This window comes from Porites lutea, chromosome 14, assembly GCF_958299795.1.
Source record: "Porites lutea chromosome 14, jaPorLute2.1, whole genome shotgun sequence".
NCBI classification, from domain to species: Eukaryota; Metazoa; Cnidaria; class Anthozoa; order Scleractinia; family Poritidae; genus Porites; species Porites lutea.
Window position 1 is genome coordinate 20,401,637 of NC_133214.1, and position 14,760 is coordinate 20,416,396.

A 14,760-nucleotide genomic window follows, 5' to 3' on the forward strand; every position below is an offset into this window, starting at 1 on the left:
ATATATAACAAAATCCCACAAAAATGAACTACATTTTCCGCCTCAGTTATAACAAAATTTTTGGAATAGGACCCCGTTATAACGTTCCCTCTCCCCTCGCGTGTCTCTCTCGCGCGCCCCGTTCTGTCTTGCGCCCGTCACTTCCAAGCGTTTGTTACGCAGGCTAGGAAGCCACCGGATTTGCGAAGAAACAGGCTATTTATTATCGAATTCAATTAAGAATGGAGCGTTCCACCTGCCCGGAATCGTGTGGACGGGGCGTTAGTTAGAAGGACCCGATTTTTCATCGACAGTAGTTTTTGATGCTCACTCGCTGCATATGCATCATTCACGGCTGTAGTTTTCAATTTGTGCTTGAAACGTGCAAACGAACGCGTGCAAGGTCTGCAAGTCTTTCAACAGTGTTTTAATGGCTTCCTAAGCCTTTAATTTACGCGTAACGCTTCACTACTCTAAAGGTTATTCATTGTTTCTGAAGGCAATATGGATCTTGATAACCGATTTTGCATGCTTCGATTGAGATGTACTGACTAAGTTGGTGTGATGGGACCTTGCTAATCACATCTTCTATTTACGCCAAAACACACTGGCTATACGAACTTGTTATCCGAAAAATGTATTTGTTTTGTTAGTCGAAATTTGGTATTAAGCCAGTAACATTTCTGGGAATCTCAAACCAAGTCGCAAAACAAAAGTCTCTCAAAACAGCGCTCGTTGATTGGTTAGCACATTTCTTGAATCCGAGAAAAGCTAAACATAGAAAGTCACATGACCCCACTGTTTGGTGTGGAGTGTCTCAAAGGTCATCAGTCGCTTGCTTTTGAACAGAAATGGATCTCACAACGCTATTTTACAATCTTCGCGAAGAAGTGTCTTGTTCAGTGTGTTCTGACATATTTACAGATCCTAAACATCTCTCCTGTCTGCACAGTTTCTGCTCAAAGTGTCTTCAACAATGGTACGAAACGTGCGGGGGCGGCGAAGCCATAAAATGCCCGAAATGCCAAACCTTCAGCCGAGTTCCTGCAAGCAGTGAACTAAGAGATCTTCCAACCAGCTTTTATTTGAATGGCTTGATCGATGTTCTTGCCATCAAAGAATGCAAGAAGACTCAAGTGAAATGTGGAAACTGCGACAAGAAGAGATCGGAAGTTTCTTACTGTTTCCAGTGTTGTATCTTTTACTGTGATCAATGTGTGGCCGCCCACAATATTTTGCGAAGAAACAGGGAACACCGCGTGCTGGCCATCAAAGAATTTCAAGATAAAGACCTCGAGGACGTATTGAAGCGGCCAGTATTTTGTTCAAGGCAAGATCATCAGGAAGAAGAGCTGAAATACTACTGCAAACAATGCGAAACGGCACTTTGTCAGACTTGCGTCACTTTGGAACATGGAGGTCATGCACTGAAATTAATCAAAGAAGAGGCTGAAAGTCAAAAGCTCGAGATAAAATCTGTTATTGAAATGCACAGGAAAAAATTAGAAGCAAAAATGAAGGAAGTTACTCGACTGGATGAAGATTACTCAAAAATTATCCAACAAAACGAAATCATGAAGAGAGATGCCCAAAGGTTTGCCGATAACTTGATCAAATCAATTCAAGCAAAACTGCAAAATATTATAACCTCGGTGGAAAACCAGACCAAGAAGTCACTTGAAAGTTTGACAGCAAAAAGGAGCGAGATTCAGCACCAGATAAGTGTTCTTGAATCATCACTGAATGAAGCTGATAAGCTGTTAAAACGAAGTACCACAACGGAAATTGTTCAACTCAAAAAGTCACTGCCAACAATTTTTCAGGGTGGTAATCAGACCGAGCCTATTGTTTACGACTCAAGTAGTCAAGAAGCTTTGATTTTTGTAGAAAATCAGAAGATGCACGATATTGTCAACATGGAAGAAATTGGATTCTTGGAAGAAGCTCATCGAACAAAACCAATCGAATCTCTGGCTGAAGGTGAAGGACTGAAAGAAGGTACAGTGGGGCGTAAAGCTCAATTCAATTTGATCACAAGAAACGCGGAGAAAAAGCAGTTGTACGACGAACGGAACCGTGTAACGATAGAGATTAAAGACGAACAAGAACAAGAATGCGTGACGGAAGTAAGAATAGATGATAACAAGGATGGAATCTATAACGTCAGTTATTATCCCATAGTTCAAGGGACAATTAAACTTTTAGTTAAGGTAAACGGGGTACATATTCGTGGAAGTCCTTTCACTGTGATAGTAAAACCATTTTATGTACGGCCTCTTTTGTCTTTTGGGCAGCAAGGCTCGGGTGAGGGAATGTTTAACTGTCCTTTGGGGGTGGCAGTAAATGATAAGGACGAAATAGTAGTAGCTGATCAGTACAACCATCGGGTTCAAGTGTTTGACAGTAATGGTACTTTCTTAAGATCCTTTGGCCACGAAGGTGTGAATGCTGGAGAGTTCAAATACCCTCTTGGAATAGCCATTGATAGGGACAGGAATATTCTCGTATCAGAGTATGGTAATCATAGAGTACAGATCTTTAGCAGGGAGGGGAGGCATCTGGGTTCATTTGGCGGCAAAGGAAGCCTTGACAGTCATCTCCTTGAGCCTCGGGGTTTATCGTTAGATAGTACTTGTAATGTTATTGTTGCTGATACAGGTAACAAACTGATTAAAATCTTTACCCCGGATGGTAGGTTTGTAATGAAGATAGGTGGACAGGGATCTTTGAGTAATCCTGTTCACTGTGTTCAGTGTGGTGAATATTTCATAGTGTCAGACCACCGTGAACATTGTATCAAGGTATTTAACAGGGAGGGGCATTTTCAGTACAAGTTTGGTAAGCAGGGGGAGGGGGACGGGGAGTTTAATTTTCCATGGTTTTTGTCAGTGACTCAGTCAAAGAACCTGTTGGTCTGTGATCGCAAAAATAATAGAATACAAGTTTTTAAAGTAGATGGAACGTTCGTACAAAAATTCGGTTTAAAAGGCAGCAAATCAGGGGAACTTGCCCGGCCATTCTCGTCGGCTGTTTTAAGTAATGGTCAAATTGTTGTGAGTGAATTAGACAATCACCGAATCCAAATATTTGCATGAAAAACTATTGTCCTTTTCCGTGACGAGTATGTGAGCATCTCAGCCATTTTGTGACTTAATTGAAGAATATTTTAATCAGCGATAAACATTTTTGTTATACCGGAGAGTTCGGTTATTCAGTTTGTAAATAAGTGTACTTTTGCTATTGTATTCAATGTTTTTCTAGTTTTATCCGAGACATTCAAACCTTTTGGTTTAAACTGAGGTAAATAATCTGCATGTGCAATAATGGAAAATTTGTCTAACAGATGATTACAGGCAATGTTGCTTTCAGTTTCATAATTTTTTTAAAAAGAAACTGTTATTATCTTTGTTTGTTTTCTACAAAGACTTCAAACCTAGATAAAATTTTTATGGCAGTAAAGTTTTGTAATCATGAAGCAAAAGCCTAAACTGAAATCTTATCGTCTTTTGAACCACTTTGTGTTACTATTGTTTGTAAAAACAATGTTATGTTAGGATTTTACGAAACGAAATTCAATGTTTTTTTAAATATTTTCCTTGGACACTATTAGGAGTGAAAAGGTTGGACGTTTCTGGGAAACTGCCCAGCTACCCCTCCCCTAAGCCAACATTAACACTTACATTTCACTTAGGGCAAAATGTTGGGTTAAGGGAGGGGTAGGTGGGCAGTTTCCTAGAAACGTATAATGGTCCGAAGGGTAAACAAAAGAAGCACTTTACGTAAGTGTCAATACATTCAGAAGGAAATACAGGCTTCCAAACTCACTATATGTGACCTTCTAGAAAAAATTTATCCAACACAGTGGTAATATTGCGCAACAAATCGATTCTGGGTACAACGAACCCCTATAAGACAAGGTTTCTGTTAAACGAAGCTCTATATAGCGAAATTCCAGTGCAACGAACCACAATATATAGCGAAATCTGGTATAACGAGCCCCTGTGTAGCGAAATTCCAATACAATGAAACGATATAACGAGCCCCTGTATAACTACAGTTGACTCCACCGATAACTCGAACCCTCGCTAACTCGAACCTCGCGCTAACTCGAACCAAAATCGATTTCCCCTGGATCTCCGTCATACATTTACTATAAGTTTACCCTCGGTAACTCGAACCCTCGCTAACTCGAACCTCCCGCTAACTCGAACCAAAATCGATTTCCCCTGGATCTCCGTCATACATTTACTGTAAGGTTATCCTCGGTAACTCGAACCCTCGCTAACTCGAAACTGCCGCTAACTCGAAGTAGTTTTTGTTTCCCCTCAGATCATTTCTATATAATTTTACCCTCGATAACTCGAATCATGTTTTGAGCCCTTAAAAGTCGGGAAAAAACAGTCCACTGGCGTCCCAAACATTGAATTTTAAATTTCCCATTGACGTGTTGTACGCATATAGTTTACTATTGGAGGCTGGTGTTGTTTGGCACAAATCTAACGTGAAACAGCTTTACTTCTCAAAACCGTGAGTAAAACGCATGCTCTATTTAAGCATTGTTTTGTTATGTTACGTTCTGATTTATAATCTAGAAGTATCTTTTAATTTTCACATGACATTTCTACAATTAAGTGTGTGTGTATGTGTGTGTGTGTGTGTGTGTGTTTTTTCGAAGGGCCGCTACTTTCAGGTAGGCCGTTACTTTCGGGAATCAATAGGAAGGTAAAAAGTTAACGCTGCTTTCGGGGAGCCGTTATTTTCGTGGCGACCGTTACTTTTGGGATTCTATGGTAAAGAATAGTTTTCAAATCTCTTAATAAAATGCACGGAAGGGATGCAAAGCTTTATCTCCAAGCACGATTAGCTTAGTAATCAAGCAAATAGGCTTGGTTGCCTTAATTCTCGTCTATTGCAAAATTATAACAATCTTTGTACAATGTAATGTACAGTAAATACAATACTCAAAAATATCTAAGCAAAATTTCAAGTAATAGAAGAGAGCAGACTTAACAGGAAACATACATTGTTTTTGATGCTCAATTAATGCATAAGTTAATTTCCATCATACATGGCTGTGGTTTTTACGCTATTGTGGCTTTGTCACTGTTTAATATTATTCATCATTTTGTATTTGCATGGAGGTCTTATAAACAGATGCATGGAAGCCCTCCAATTGGTTCGCGAGCCTTTGATTCTAAAAAAAGATAAACAAGAGTAGACAAGAGTGGAGTGCCCCAAGCCAGGGCCATTCATTGTTTCCGAAAACAATAGGGATCTTATAACGTATTTTCATTCTTAGAGATGTAATGTCCTGTTTGGTGTGATTGGACTAACGATCCCAATCAAATTCCCGTCTACGCAAAAATACACTAGTTCAATATGTTCAACTTCACATTAAAGTGTCCTTGCAAATAGTAACCAAATAGAAGCCCTTCTAAAAAAAAATGTTACTTTTTTTTCCCTAGTGAGTTGATTTCTTTGGATTTGAATAAATAGAGTTCCGTTACACGAAGATACTCACCAACAAGAGCTTCTAATAAATAAACGGGAAGACTTCGAAAATCAGACACCTTCAAATAAAAACTTACATCGTGGCCTCTATTTAGTCCTTGACATGCAGTATTTGCTGTGCAATCCTCAAGTATAACGTACCCCTATATATAACGACATACCGGTATAACGAAATCCCAGTACAACGAGCCCCTTAACATAACAAGATATCCCCGGTATAACTAACCCCGCATAACCCATTTCTTGTCTAACGAACCCCTATTAGTATATTACGAAATCCTGGTATAACGAAACCCTGTGAAACGAAACTCCCGCATAACGAGCCCCTATATAACATATTTCCGATAAATAAGCAAAAAGCTCTTATAAACAACAAAATCCCACAAAAATGAACTACATTTTTCGCCTCAGTTATAACAAAATTTATGGAATAGGACCCCGTTATAACGTTCCCTCTCCCCTCGCGTGTCTCTCTCGCGCGCCCCGTTCTTTCTTGCGCCCGTCACTTCCAAGCGTCTGACGGAGCCACCGGATTTGCAAATTTGTCGTGTAGAAGAAACAGGCTATATATCAGTGTGCAAAGAAAGTAGTGTCCGATAGCCTAGGGCTAGTGGATTTTGCTATCAGGCTAGTGAATTCTGTTCTTAACTTGAATTTGAATTACAGAAGAATTGTGAAATAATTTCTGCTCATCAAAAAGCTTTTGGGGCTAGTTGAAATGATGTCTGGGCTAGTAAATGCTAGCTTCAGCTTGCCCGAATGGCAAGCTGTAAAAATGATTTTCTTTGCACCCTGTATATTATCGAATTCAATTAAGAATGGAGCGTTCCACCTGCCCGGAATTGTGTGGACGGGGCGTTAGTTAGAAGGACCCGATGTTTCATCGACAGTAGTTTTAAATGCTCACTTGCTGCATTTGAGTGATTTGCATCTTTCACGACTGTGGTTTTCACGCTACTGTACTTACGCAAACAAGATCACTCATTACACGTTAGTGATCAGTTTAGAGTTTGAGTATTTCAATTTATGCTTGCATTGAAACGTGCAAACGAACGCATGCAAATCTTTCAACAGTGTTTTAATGGCTTCCTATAGGCCTTTGATTCAAAGAATAGCTGAAAAAGGCGTAAGGCTTCACTGCTCCAAAGGTCATTCATTGTTTCTGAAGGCAATATGGATCTTGATAACCGATTTTGCATGTTTCGATTGAGATGTACTGACTAAGGGCCTGTTTACACGGAGGTGGGGGACCCCAGATAGGTGAGGTAACATGCAGCGGGTCATCCCACCTATCATGTAAACGTGATCAAATTAAAATGACAGATTATATGGACAGGCGGGTTACCCACCTTACCTACCTGGGGTCCCCACCTCCATGTAAACAGGCCCTAAGTTGGTGTGATTGGACCTTCATAATCACATCTTCTATTTACGCCAAACCCACTGGCTTCATATGTGAAGCTTTACGTTCTAAGTTTAAGTTCTGGCTATACGAACTTGTTATCCGAAAAATCTATTTGTTCCCTTGTTTGTTGAATTGGTAATCTCAAATCAAGACGCAAAACAAAAGTCTCTCAAAATAACGCTCGCTGATTGGCTAGCAAACCTCTTGATTCCGAGAAAAGCTAAACATAGAAACTCACAAGACCCCACTGTTTGGTGTAGAGGGTTTCAAAGGTCACTTATCGCTTCCTTTTGAAAAGAAATGGATCTCACAACGCTATTTTACAATCTTCGCGAAGAAGTGTCTTGTTCAGTATGTTCTGACATATTTACAGATCCTAAACATCTCTCCTGTCTGCACAGTTTCTGCTTAAAGTGTCTTCAACAATGGTACGAAACGTGCGGGGGCGGAGAAGCCATAAAATGCCCGAAATGCCAAACCTTCAGCCGAGTTCCTCCAAACGGTGAACTAAAAGATCTTCCAACCAGTTTTTATTTGAACGGCTTGATCGATGTTCTTGCCATCAAAGAATGCAAGAAGACTCAAGTGAAATGTGGAAACTGCGACAAGAAGAGGTCGGAAGTTTCGTACTGTTTCCAGTGTTGTATCTTTTACTGTGATCAATGTGTGGCCGCCCACAACATTTTGCGAAGAAATAGAGAACACCGCGTGCTGGCTATCAAAGATTTTCACGACAAAGACTACGAGGATGTATTAAAGCGGCCAGTATTTTGTTCAAGGCAAGATCATCAGGAAGAAGAGCTGAAATACTACTGCAAGGAATGTGAAACGACACTTTGTCAAACTTGCTTTGCTTTGGATCACGGAGGTCATGCACTGAAATTAATCAAAGAGGAAGCTGAAACTCAAAAGCTCGAGATAAAATCTGTTATTGAAATGCACAGGAAAAAATTAGAAGCAAAAATGAAGGAAGTTACTCAATTGGATGAAGATTACGCTAAAATGATTCAACAAAACGAAATCGTGAAGAGAGATGCCCAAAGGTTTACCGATAACTTGATCAAATCAATTCAAGCAAAACTGCAAAATATTATAACTTCGGTGGAAAACCAGACCAAGAAGTCACTTGAAAGTTTGACAGCAAAAAGGAGCGAGATTCAGCACCAGATAAGTGTTCTTGAATCATCACTGAATGAAGCTGATAAGCTGTTAAAACGAAGTACCACAGCGGAAATTGTTCAACTCAAAAAGTCACTGCCGACAATTTTTCAGTGTGTTGATCAAACCGAGCCCATTGTTCATGACCGCAGTAGTCTCCAAGCCTCTGTTTTCGTAGAAAATCAGAAAATGCTTGACGTTGTGAACGGGGAAGAGATTGGATTCTTGGAAGAACCTTACCAAACAAAACCAAGCGAATGTTTGGTCGAAGGACTAAAAGAAGGAATTGCTGGACATAAAGTTCAATTCAATTTGATCACAAGAAACGCAGAGAGAAAGCAATGGTATGATAAAGATGACCGTGTAACGGTAGAGATCAAGGACGAACAAGAACGAGAATGCGTGACGGAAGTGCGACTAGTTGATAACAATAATGGACTCTATAACATCAGTTATTTTGCCAGAGATCGAGGGACATTCAAATTATTAGTTAAGGTAAATAGGCAACATATTCTTGGTAGTCCTTTTACTGTGTTAGTTAAACCATTGCATGTCAAACCTGTTTTATCTTTTGGGTCACGCGATGGAAAGCTTGAGTATCCTCGAGGGGTGGCAGTGAGTGAGAGGGACGAGATAGTAGTAGCTGACAACAGCGGGATTCAAGTGTTTGACCGCAATGGTACCTTCTTAAAATCGCTTGGTCGTCTAGGTAAGAATGCAGGAGAGTTCGCCCACCCTTATGGAATAGCCATTGACAAGAATAGAAATATTTTTGTAGCAGACTGGGGCAATCATAGAGTACAGATGCTCAGTTGGGAGGGGAGGTACCTGGGTTCATTCGGCAGTCATGGAAGCCGTGATAAACAGTTCACTGATCCCTGGGGTTTATCCTTAGATAGGAATGGTAATGTTATTGTTGCTGATACAGGTAATAAACTGATTAAGATCTTTACCCCAGATGGTAGATTTGTAATGAAGATAGGTGGGCAGGGTTCTTTCTGTTTACCCGTTCATTGTGTTCAGTGTGGTGATTATTTCATAGTTTCAGACTCAGGTGAACACTGTATCAAAGTATTTAACAGTAATGGGCATTTTCAATACAAGTTTGGTAAGGAGGGAGAAGGGGACGGGGAGTTCAATAGTCCACGTTTTCTGTTAGTGAATCAGTTAAAGCAACTCTTGGTCTGTGATCGCAACAATGATAGAATACAAGTCTTCGAAATAAATGGAACTTTCGTCCGTAAATTTGGTTCGAAAGGTTGCAAATTAGGAGAATTTTGTGGGCCATTGTCAGCAGCTTTTCTAAGTAATGGCCGAATTGTTGTGTCTGATATAGACAATCATCGAATACAGATATTTGAATGAGGATTTTCCTTCATCTCTGCGAGTGAAAAGTAAGCAGGCATTTTCCGTTTTGATTGAATAAAAGCACATCAACTTGAGAGATTTTTTAGCTCTTCGTCAGTACGATTCGTGTATGCTTTGCGATTTTAAAACGTGTACTGCCAAAACCAAATTTTACATGTATATTAAAGCACAGACCTGTATTAGACATCTGTCCAAAACACAATTTGAGTTAAAAGGTGACAAGATCTTCACCTCACTGAGACGACTTCTATTAATATAAAAATGCCTTAATTAAAATGTTCTATGCTTATTTTAACTTGTGTGCTTGTCTTAAAGTTTCACTTTGTGGTACTGTCAGATAAGATTAAAACCAACAAAGGGTTTGTAACGAATGTAGAGAATCAATCACCTATGTATATAAAAAGGAAATAAAAGTGTTTTTGCAATGTGCTGGTTCACATTTGTAACCAATATATTGCGAATTTTTATAATTATAACTATTAAATTAATATTATCATCTTTTTTATTATTTTATCTTTTCTTCATTTTCGTTGTAAGTTGGTTTAAATTGAGATTCATTTTTTTTTTCTCACAGTAATCTAGTAACATTTAAAAAAATTATAATAAATAAAATGAAATGATAATAAAAATAATAAAATGCTAAACATTCATCTTTGTAAAAGCTGTAAGTAGACGTTGACATTTTTACACTTTAAGTACATGATAACACTGAGTATTTCTGAACGATTTTATTAAACGTTTTCTATAATTGATACGTACTTGTAGATACAATGTAAAATGAATTAACCCCTCACTTATGCTTTGGCCACAAGTTAAATTCCAGCCCAAGGACAGGAGCCCATCGATGAAGGTGGAATACACATCTTGTATATGTATGGCTTATTGTGTGAATACAAGTTAATGTTCAGTAGCAAATCAAAAAATTAACTATTCTTAGAAAGGCAAATAGAAAATACCGTATTCATTCGCCTAACCGCCCTGGGTGCTCATTAAATTTTTGGTCCTTGAGAGTTGGCGCTCATTCGAGGTGGGCGCTTATTAAATTTTCACCATTTTCAGCAAGTGAAGTATGTTTATTTTGCAACAAAACAATAAATGCTAATAACAAAACGCGAAGAAAAAAACTCCGTCCTCGGGGAAGACTCTTATTAGAATTTATTCACTCAAGTGGGTGGGGTGGGGGTGAGTGCTTATTTGAGTTTGATTGGGAGGAGGAGGGGGTGGGCGCTTATTCGAGGCTGGGCGCTTATTAACTTTTTCTGCCTTTAGGATGGGCGCTTATTCGAGGTGGGCGCTAATTCGAAGTTGGGCAATTATTCGAATAAATACGGTATCTAAGACAGGCGAAGATTGTTGTTGATGTTTAATATCGTGAAAACTGCTGATTAACTCAATCACAGTGAAAAAGGTTAATCCTGGATTGAGAACTATTGCTAAAAAAAAGTAATGGAATTTTTGCAACAAATCTAAATTACGAATTTCTCGTATTGACAAACACCTGTATAACGAAATCCTCATATAACAGACCCCTCCATGAAAAATTCCCGTGGGTAAACCAGTGGCGGATCCAGGGTAGGGGCCCGGGCCTATTGTTAGACCAAACTATGGCCCGAAGGGCCGAAAATTTTTTTTTTCGGAGACCGCCCCCCCGCCCCCCTTCCCTTATCTCAGGGTCTAGATGACCAGGCCTCTGCCTTATCTGAAGGTCTGGATCCGCCACTGAAAACGATCTCCTATAAAACGAGGTAAGGTTTCCGGATAAATGACCCTCTATAAAGCGAAATCCCGGTACAACGAACCCCTGTGTAACCAAATCCTAATATAAAAAGACCGCTATATGTCAAATTTCCGGTACAACGAAATCTTCGAGCGCACAAAGAAATCCCAGTAAAGCGAGCCCCTATATAAGGAAAAGCCAATAATTATAACGAACACCGTTTCTCGCATCAGTCATAATAAAATGCAGGGCTTTATCTCAAGGCATGAATTTTAGCACTCAAGCAAAAAGACTTGGTTGCCTCATTTTTCATCTATTACAAAGTTGAATAGAACTCTGTCACTGTACAAGATAAAGTCTTAAAATACCACAATCAAAAAATATCTACGCAAGAGACGAGACAAACAACTATTCAGCGACATTTTTTTTTGCTCACTCGCTGCATTAGGTAATTTGCATGTGGTTTTTACGGTACCGTGGCTTTGCCACTATCTTAACATGATATTGATCGTTTTGTGTTTCCATGTTTAAAGATGACTATAACATGCAAACGGGTACATGGAGGGCTTACAAACACATGAATGGAGGCCTTCTAATTGGTTCGCGAGCCTTTGATTCTAAAAAAAGATAAAGAAAGGCACAAGACATTGCTGTTTGGTGTGGAGTGCCCCAAGCCAGGACCATTCATTGTTTCCGAAGACAATAGGGATCTTATAACTTATTTTCATTCTTAGAGATGTACTGTCCTGTTTGGTGTGTTTGGACCTACGATCCCAATCATATTTCCGGTATACGGAAAAACACACTGGTTCAATATGTGCATTTTCACGTTAAAGTGTCCTTGCAAAGCAGAAAAAATGAATTCGTTTTTAATCTTCGCTTGACTGCCTTTTGTTATTAAGTTCACATTTCTGGGCGGGGAATCACAAACCAAGACAAAAAATTAAAAGCCTCACAAAGAAATGTTCTTTGATTGGTTCTCACACTGCTGATCCCGAGATAAGCAAACCATCCTTGACTTCCTTGTTTGGTGTGGAGTGCCTCAAAGGTCATTTCTTGCATGTTTGTTTTTGAAGACGACATGGACCTTGCTACGCTATTTTACAACCTTCACGAAGAAGTTTCTTGTTCGGTGTGTTCGGACTTATTTACGGATCCTAAACAACTCTCCTGTCTGCACAGTTTTTGCTTTAAGTGTTTAAAAGGATGGTACGAAACGTGCGGAGGCGGAGACACCATTAAATGCCCGAAATGCCAAACGCTCAGTCGAGTTCCTGCAAGCGGTGATCTAAAAGATCTTCCAACCAGTTTTTATTTGAATGGTTTAATCGATGTTCTTGCTATAAAAGAATGCAACAAGGCTCAAGTGAAATGTGGAAACTGCGACAAGAAGAACTCAGAAGTTTCGTACTGTTTCCAGTGTTGTATCTTTTACTGTGATCAATGTGCGGCCGCCCACAGTAAAATCTGTTATCGAAAGGCAAAAGCATAATTTAGAATTAAAAATGAACGTATTAACTCAACTGGATAAAGATTCCGTTGACATGATTCAACAAAACGAAATCGTGAAGAGAGACGCCAAAAGGTTTGCTGATGGCTTGATCAAATCAATTCAAGCAAAACTGAAAAACATTATTACTACGGCTGAAAACCAAACCAAGAAGTCACTTGAAAGTTTAAAAGCAAAGAGAAGTGAGATTCAGCATCAGATAAATGTCATGAAATCATCACTGGAGGAAGCTGAAAAACGTTTAAAACGAAGTACCACCGTCGACGTCGTTCAACTTAAAAAATCACTACAGGCAATGTTTCAGAATGTTGATCCTATTGTTCATGACTCCGGGAGTCTTCAAGCTTTTGTTTTCGTGAAAAATCAGAAGATGCTTGATATCGTCGAGGGAGAAGAAATTGGATTATTGAAAGAAGGTTATCGAACAAAAGCAAGAGAAACTCTGGCTGAAGGTGAAGGATTGAAAGAAGGAACTGCTGGGCGTAAACTTCAATTCAATTTGATCACAAGAAACGCTGAGAGAAAGCAGTGGTATGATGAGAGGGACCGTGTCACTGTAAAGATCAAGGACGAGAAAGGACAAAACAATGTAACGGAAGTGCAAATAAATGATAACAAGAATGGCATGTACAACATCAGTTATTATCCCAGAGTACAAGGGACATTAAAATTGCTCGTTAAAGTCAACGGAAAGCATATTGCTGGTAGTCCTTTTAGAGCAGTTTTTATTTGAGTGTCGAAAAGTAATTGGTTTTGCACTTTCTACACGATGCGATTGGCTTAAAAGATTCGCGCCACCTTTTCATCCAATCAGAAGTAAAACCAAAGTCAATTGTGACGCGCTCGCATGCATTTTCCCGCGCTTTGCGTCAGCCACATGTAATTACTTCGAGTTTTGATTGGTTCAATGCATTGTCTGTGTCCTGTGTGATTGGCCAGAGTAATTACTTTGGTTTTGGTTTTACGACACTCAAACGAAAACCACTCTAATGTGATAGTAAAACCATTTCATTTCAATCCTGTTTTGTTTTTTGGGCAGCAAGGCTCGGGTGATGGAATGTTTACGTATCCAGTTGGGGTGGCAGTAACTGACGAGGACGAAATAGTGGTAGCTGATCAAGGCAACCATCGGGTTCAAGTGTTTGACAGAAATGGCACTTTCCTAAGATGCTTTGGTCGCAAAGGCGAAAACGATGGAGAGTTCAAATACCCTTTTGGAATAGCCATTGATAGGGACAGAAAAATTTTTGTAGCAGACACTAACAACCACGGAATTCAAATTCTTAGTTGGGAGGGGAGGCATCTGGATTCATTTGGCGGCCAAGGAAGCCTTGATAGTCAGCTCCATCATCCTTGGGGTTTATCCTTAGATAGCACTGGTAATCTTATTGTGGCTGATGCAGGTCACAAACTCATTAAGATCCTTACCCCGGATGGTAGGTTTATAATGAAGATAGGTGGGCAGGGTTCTTTTAGTTTTCCTATTCACTGTGTTCAGTGTGGTGAATATTTCATAGTGTCAGACTCAAATGAACACTGTATCAAAGTATTTAACAGGGAGGGGCATTTTCTTTACAAGTTTGGTAAGAAGGGGGAGGGGGAGGGGGAGTTTAATTGTCCACAATTTTTGTCCGTAACTCAGTCAAAGCACCTGTTGGTCTGTGATCGCAGAAATAATAGAATACAAGTCTTTAAGGTAGATGGAACATTTGTGCAAAAATTCGGTTTAAAAGGCTCCAACTTAGGACAATTCAATGAGCCATTCTCATTAGCGCTGCTAAGTAATGATCAAATTGTTGTCTCTGATAAAGACAATCACAGAATTCAAATATTTGCATGAAACACTTTGTGATTTTATTTAAGTACATTCATTTATCATGAACCTTAGTTTGGACTTGAAAGTGCAGTAATTTGTAAATCAGTGAACAAGTGCCAACTGGAAAGCTCTTGCTCCTTTTCCTGCTGTACATGTAACTCCATAGGTTGACCTTATCATTCATGTATCTTTTAAGTGAATGCTTGAAAATATGCTTTAAAAAATTGTTGAAATTAATGCCCTATAAACAATGTCAAATAAAGTGGATGTTAAGTTAAAGTTATTGTGTTCAGAGT

At 39.3% G+C, this 14,760-nt stretch overlaps 3 protein-coding genes across 3 annotated transcripts; all 3 read left to right on the plus strand.

Annotated features, from left to right (window-relative positions):
• Nucleotides 1-765: 765 nt before the first annotated feature.
• On the plus strand, nucleotides 766-3,282 carry LOC140924402 (E3 ubiquitin-protein ligase TRIM45-like). The gene has a single exon (XM_073374436.1). The coding sequence runs from the start codon at nucleotides 831-833 to the stop codon at nucleotides 3,072-3,074; it is 2,244 nt and encodes a 747-aa protein (XP_073230537.1). The 5' UTR covers nucleotides 766-830; the 3' UTR covers nucleotides 3,075-3,282.
• A 3,889-nt stretch (nucleotides 3,283-7,171) lies between these two features.
• On the plus strand, nucleotides 7,172-9,834 carry LOC140924443 (E3 ubiquitin-protein ligase TRIM45-like). Its single transcript, XM_073374475.1, has one exon. It carries the CDS (start codon nucleotides 7,196-7,198, stop codon nucleotides 9,416-9,418), a length of 2,223 nt encoding a protein of 740 aa, XP_073230576.1. The 5' UTR covers nucleotides 7,172-7,195; the 3' UTR covers nucleotides 9,419-9,834.
• Nucleotides 9,835-12,219: 2,385 nt separating this feature from the next.
• Nucleotides 12,220-14,756, plus strand: LOC140924042 (tripartite motif-containing protein 2-like). The gene is made up of 3 exons (XM_073374044.1): nucleotides 12,220-12,598; nucleotides 12,672-13,300; nucleotides 13,637-14,756. The coding sequence occupies exons 1-3, from the start codon at nucleotides 12,220-12,222 to the stop codon at nucleotides 14,486-14,488; spliced, it is 1,860 nt and encodes a 619-aa protein (XP_073230145.1). The 3' UTR covers nucleotides 14,489-14,756.
• Nucleotides 14,757-14,760: the final 4 nt, after the last annotated feature.

What these genes read in the sequence shown, in the direction of transcription:
- LOC140924402 (XM_073374436.1), top strand. Translation starts at nt 831, where the DNA reads ATGGATCTCACAACGCTATTTTACAATCTTCGCGAAGAAGTGTCTTGT.
- LOC140924443 (XM_073374475.1), top strand. Translation starts at nt 7,196, where the DNA reads ATGGATCTCACAACGCTATTTTACAATCTTCGCGAAGAAGTGTCTTGT.
- LOC140924042 (XM_073374044.1), top strand. Translation starts at nt 12,220, where the DNA reads ATGGACCTTGCTACGCTATTTTACAACCTTCACGAAGAAGTTTCTTGT. An exon ending in TCAATGTGCGGCCGCCCACA is followed by an intron (nt 12,599 to 12,671) that starts GTAAAATCTGTT and finishes AACTGGATAAAG; the next exon opens with ATTCCGTTGACATGATTCAA. An exon ending in ACATCAGTTATTATCCCAGA is followed by an intron (nt 13,301 to 13,636) that starts GTACAAGGGACA and finishes GAAAACCACTCT; the next exon opens with AATGTGATAGTAAAACCATT.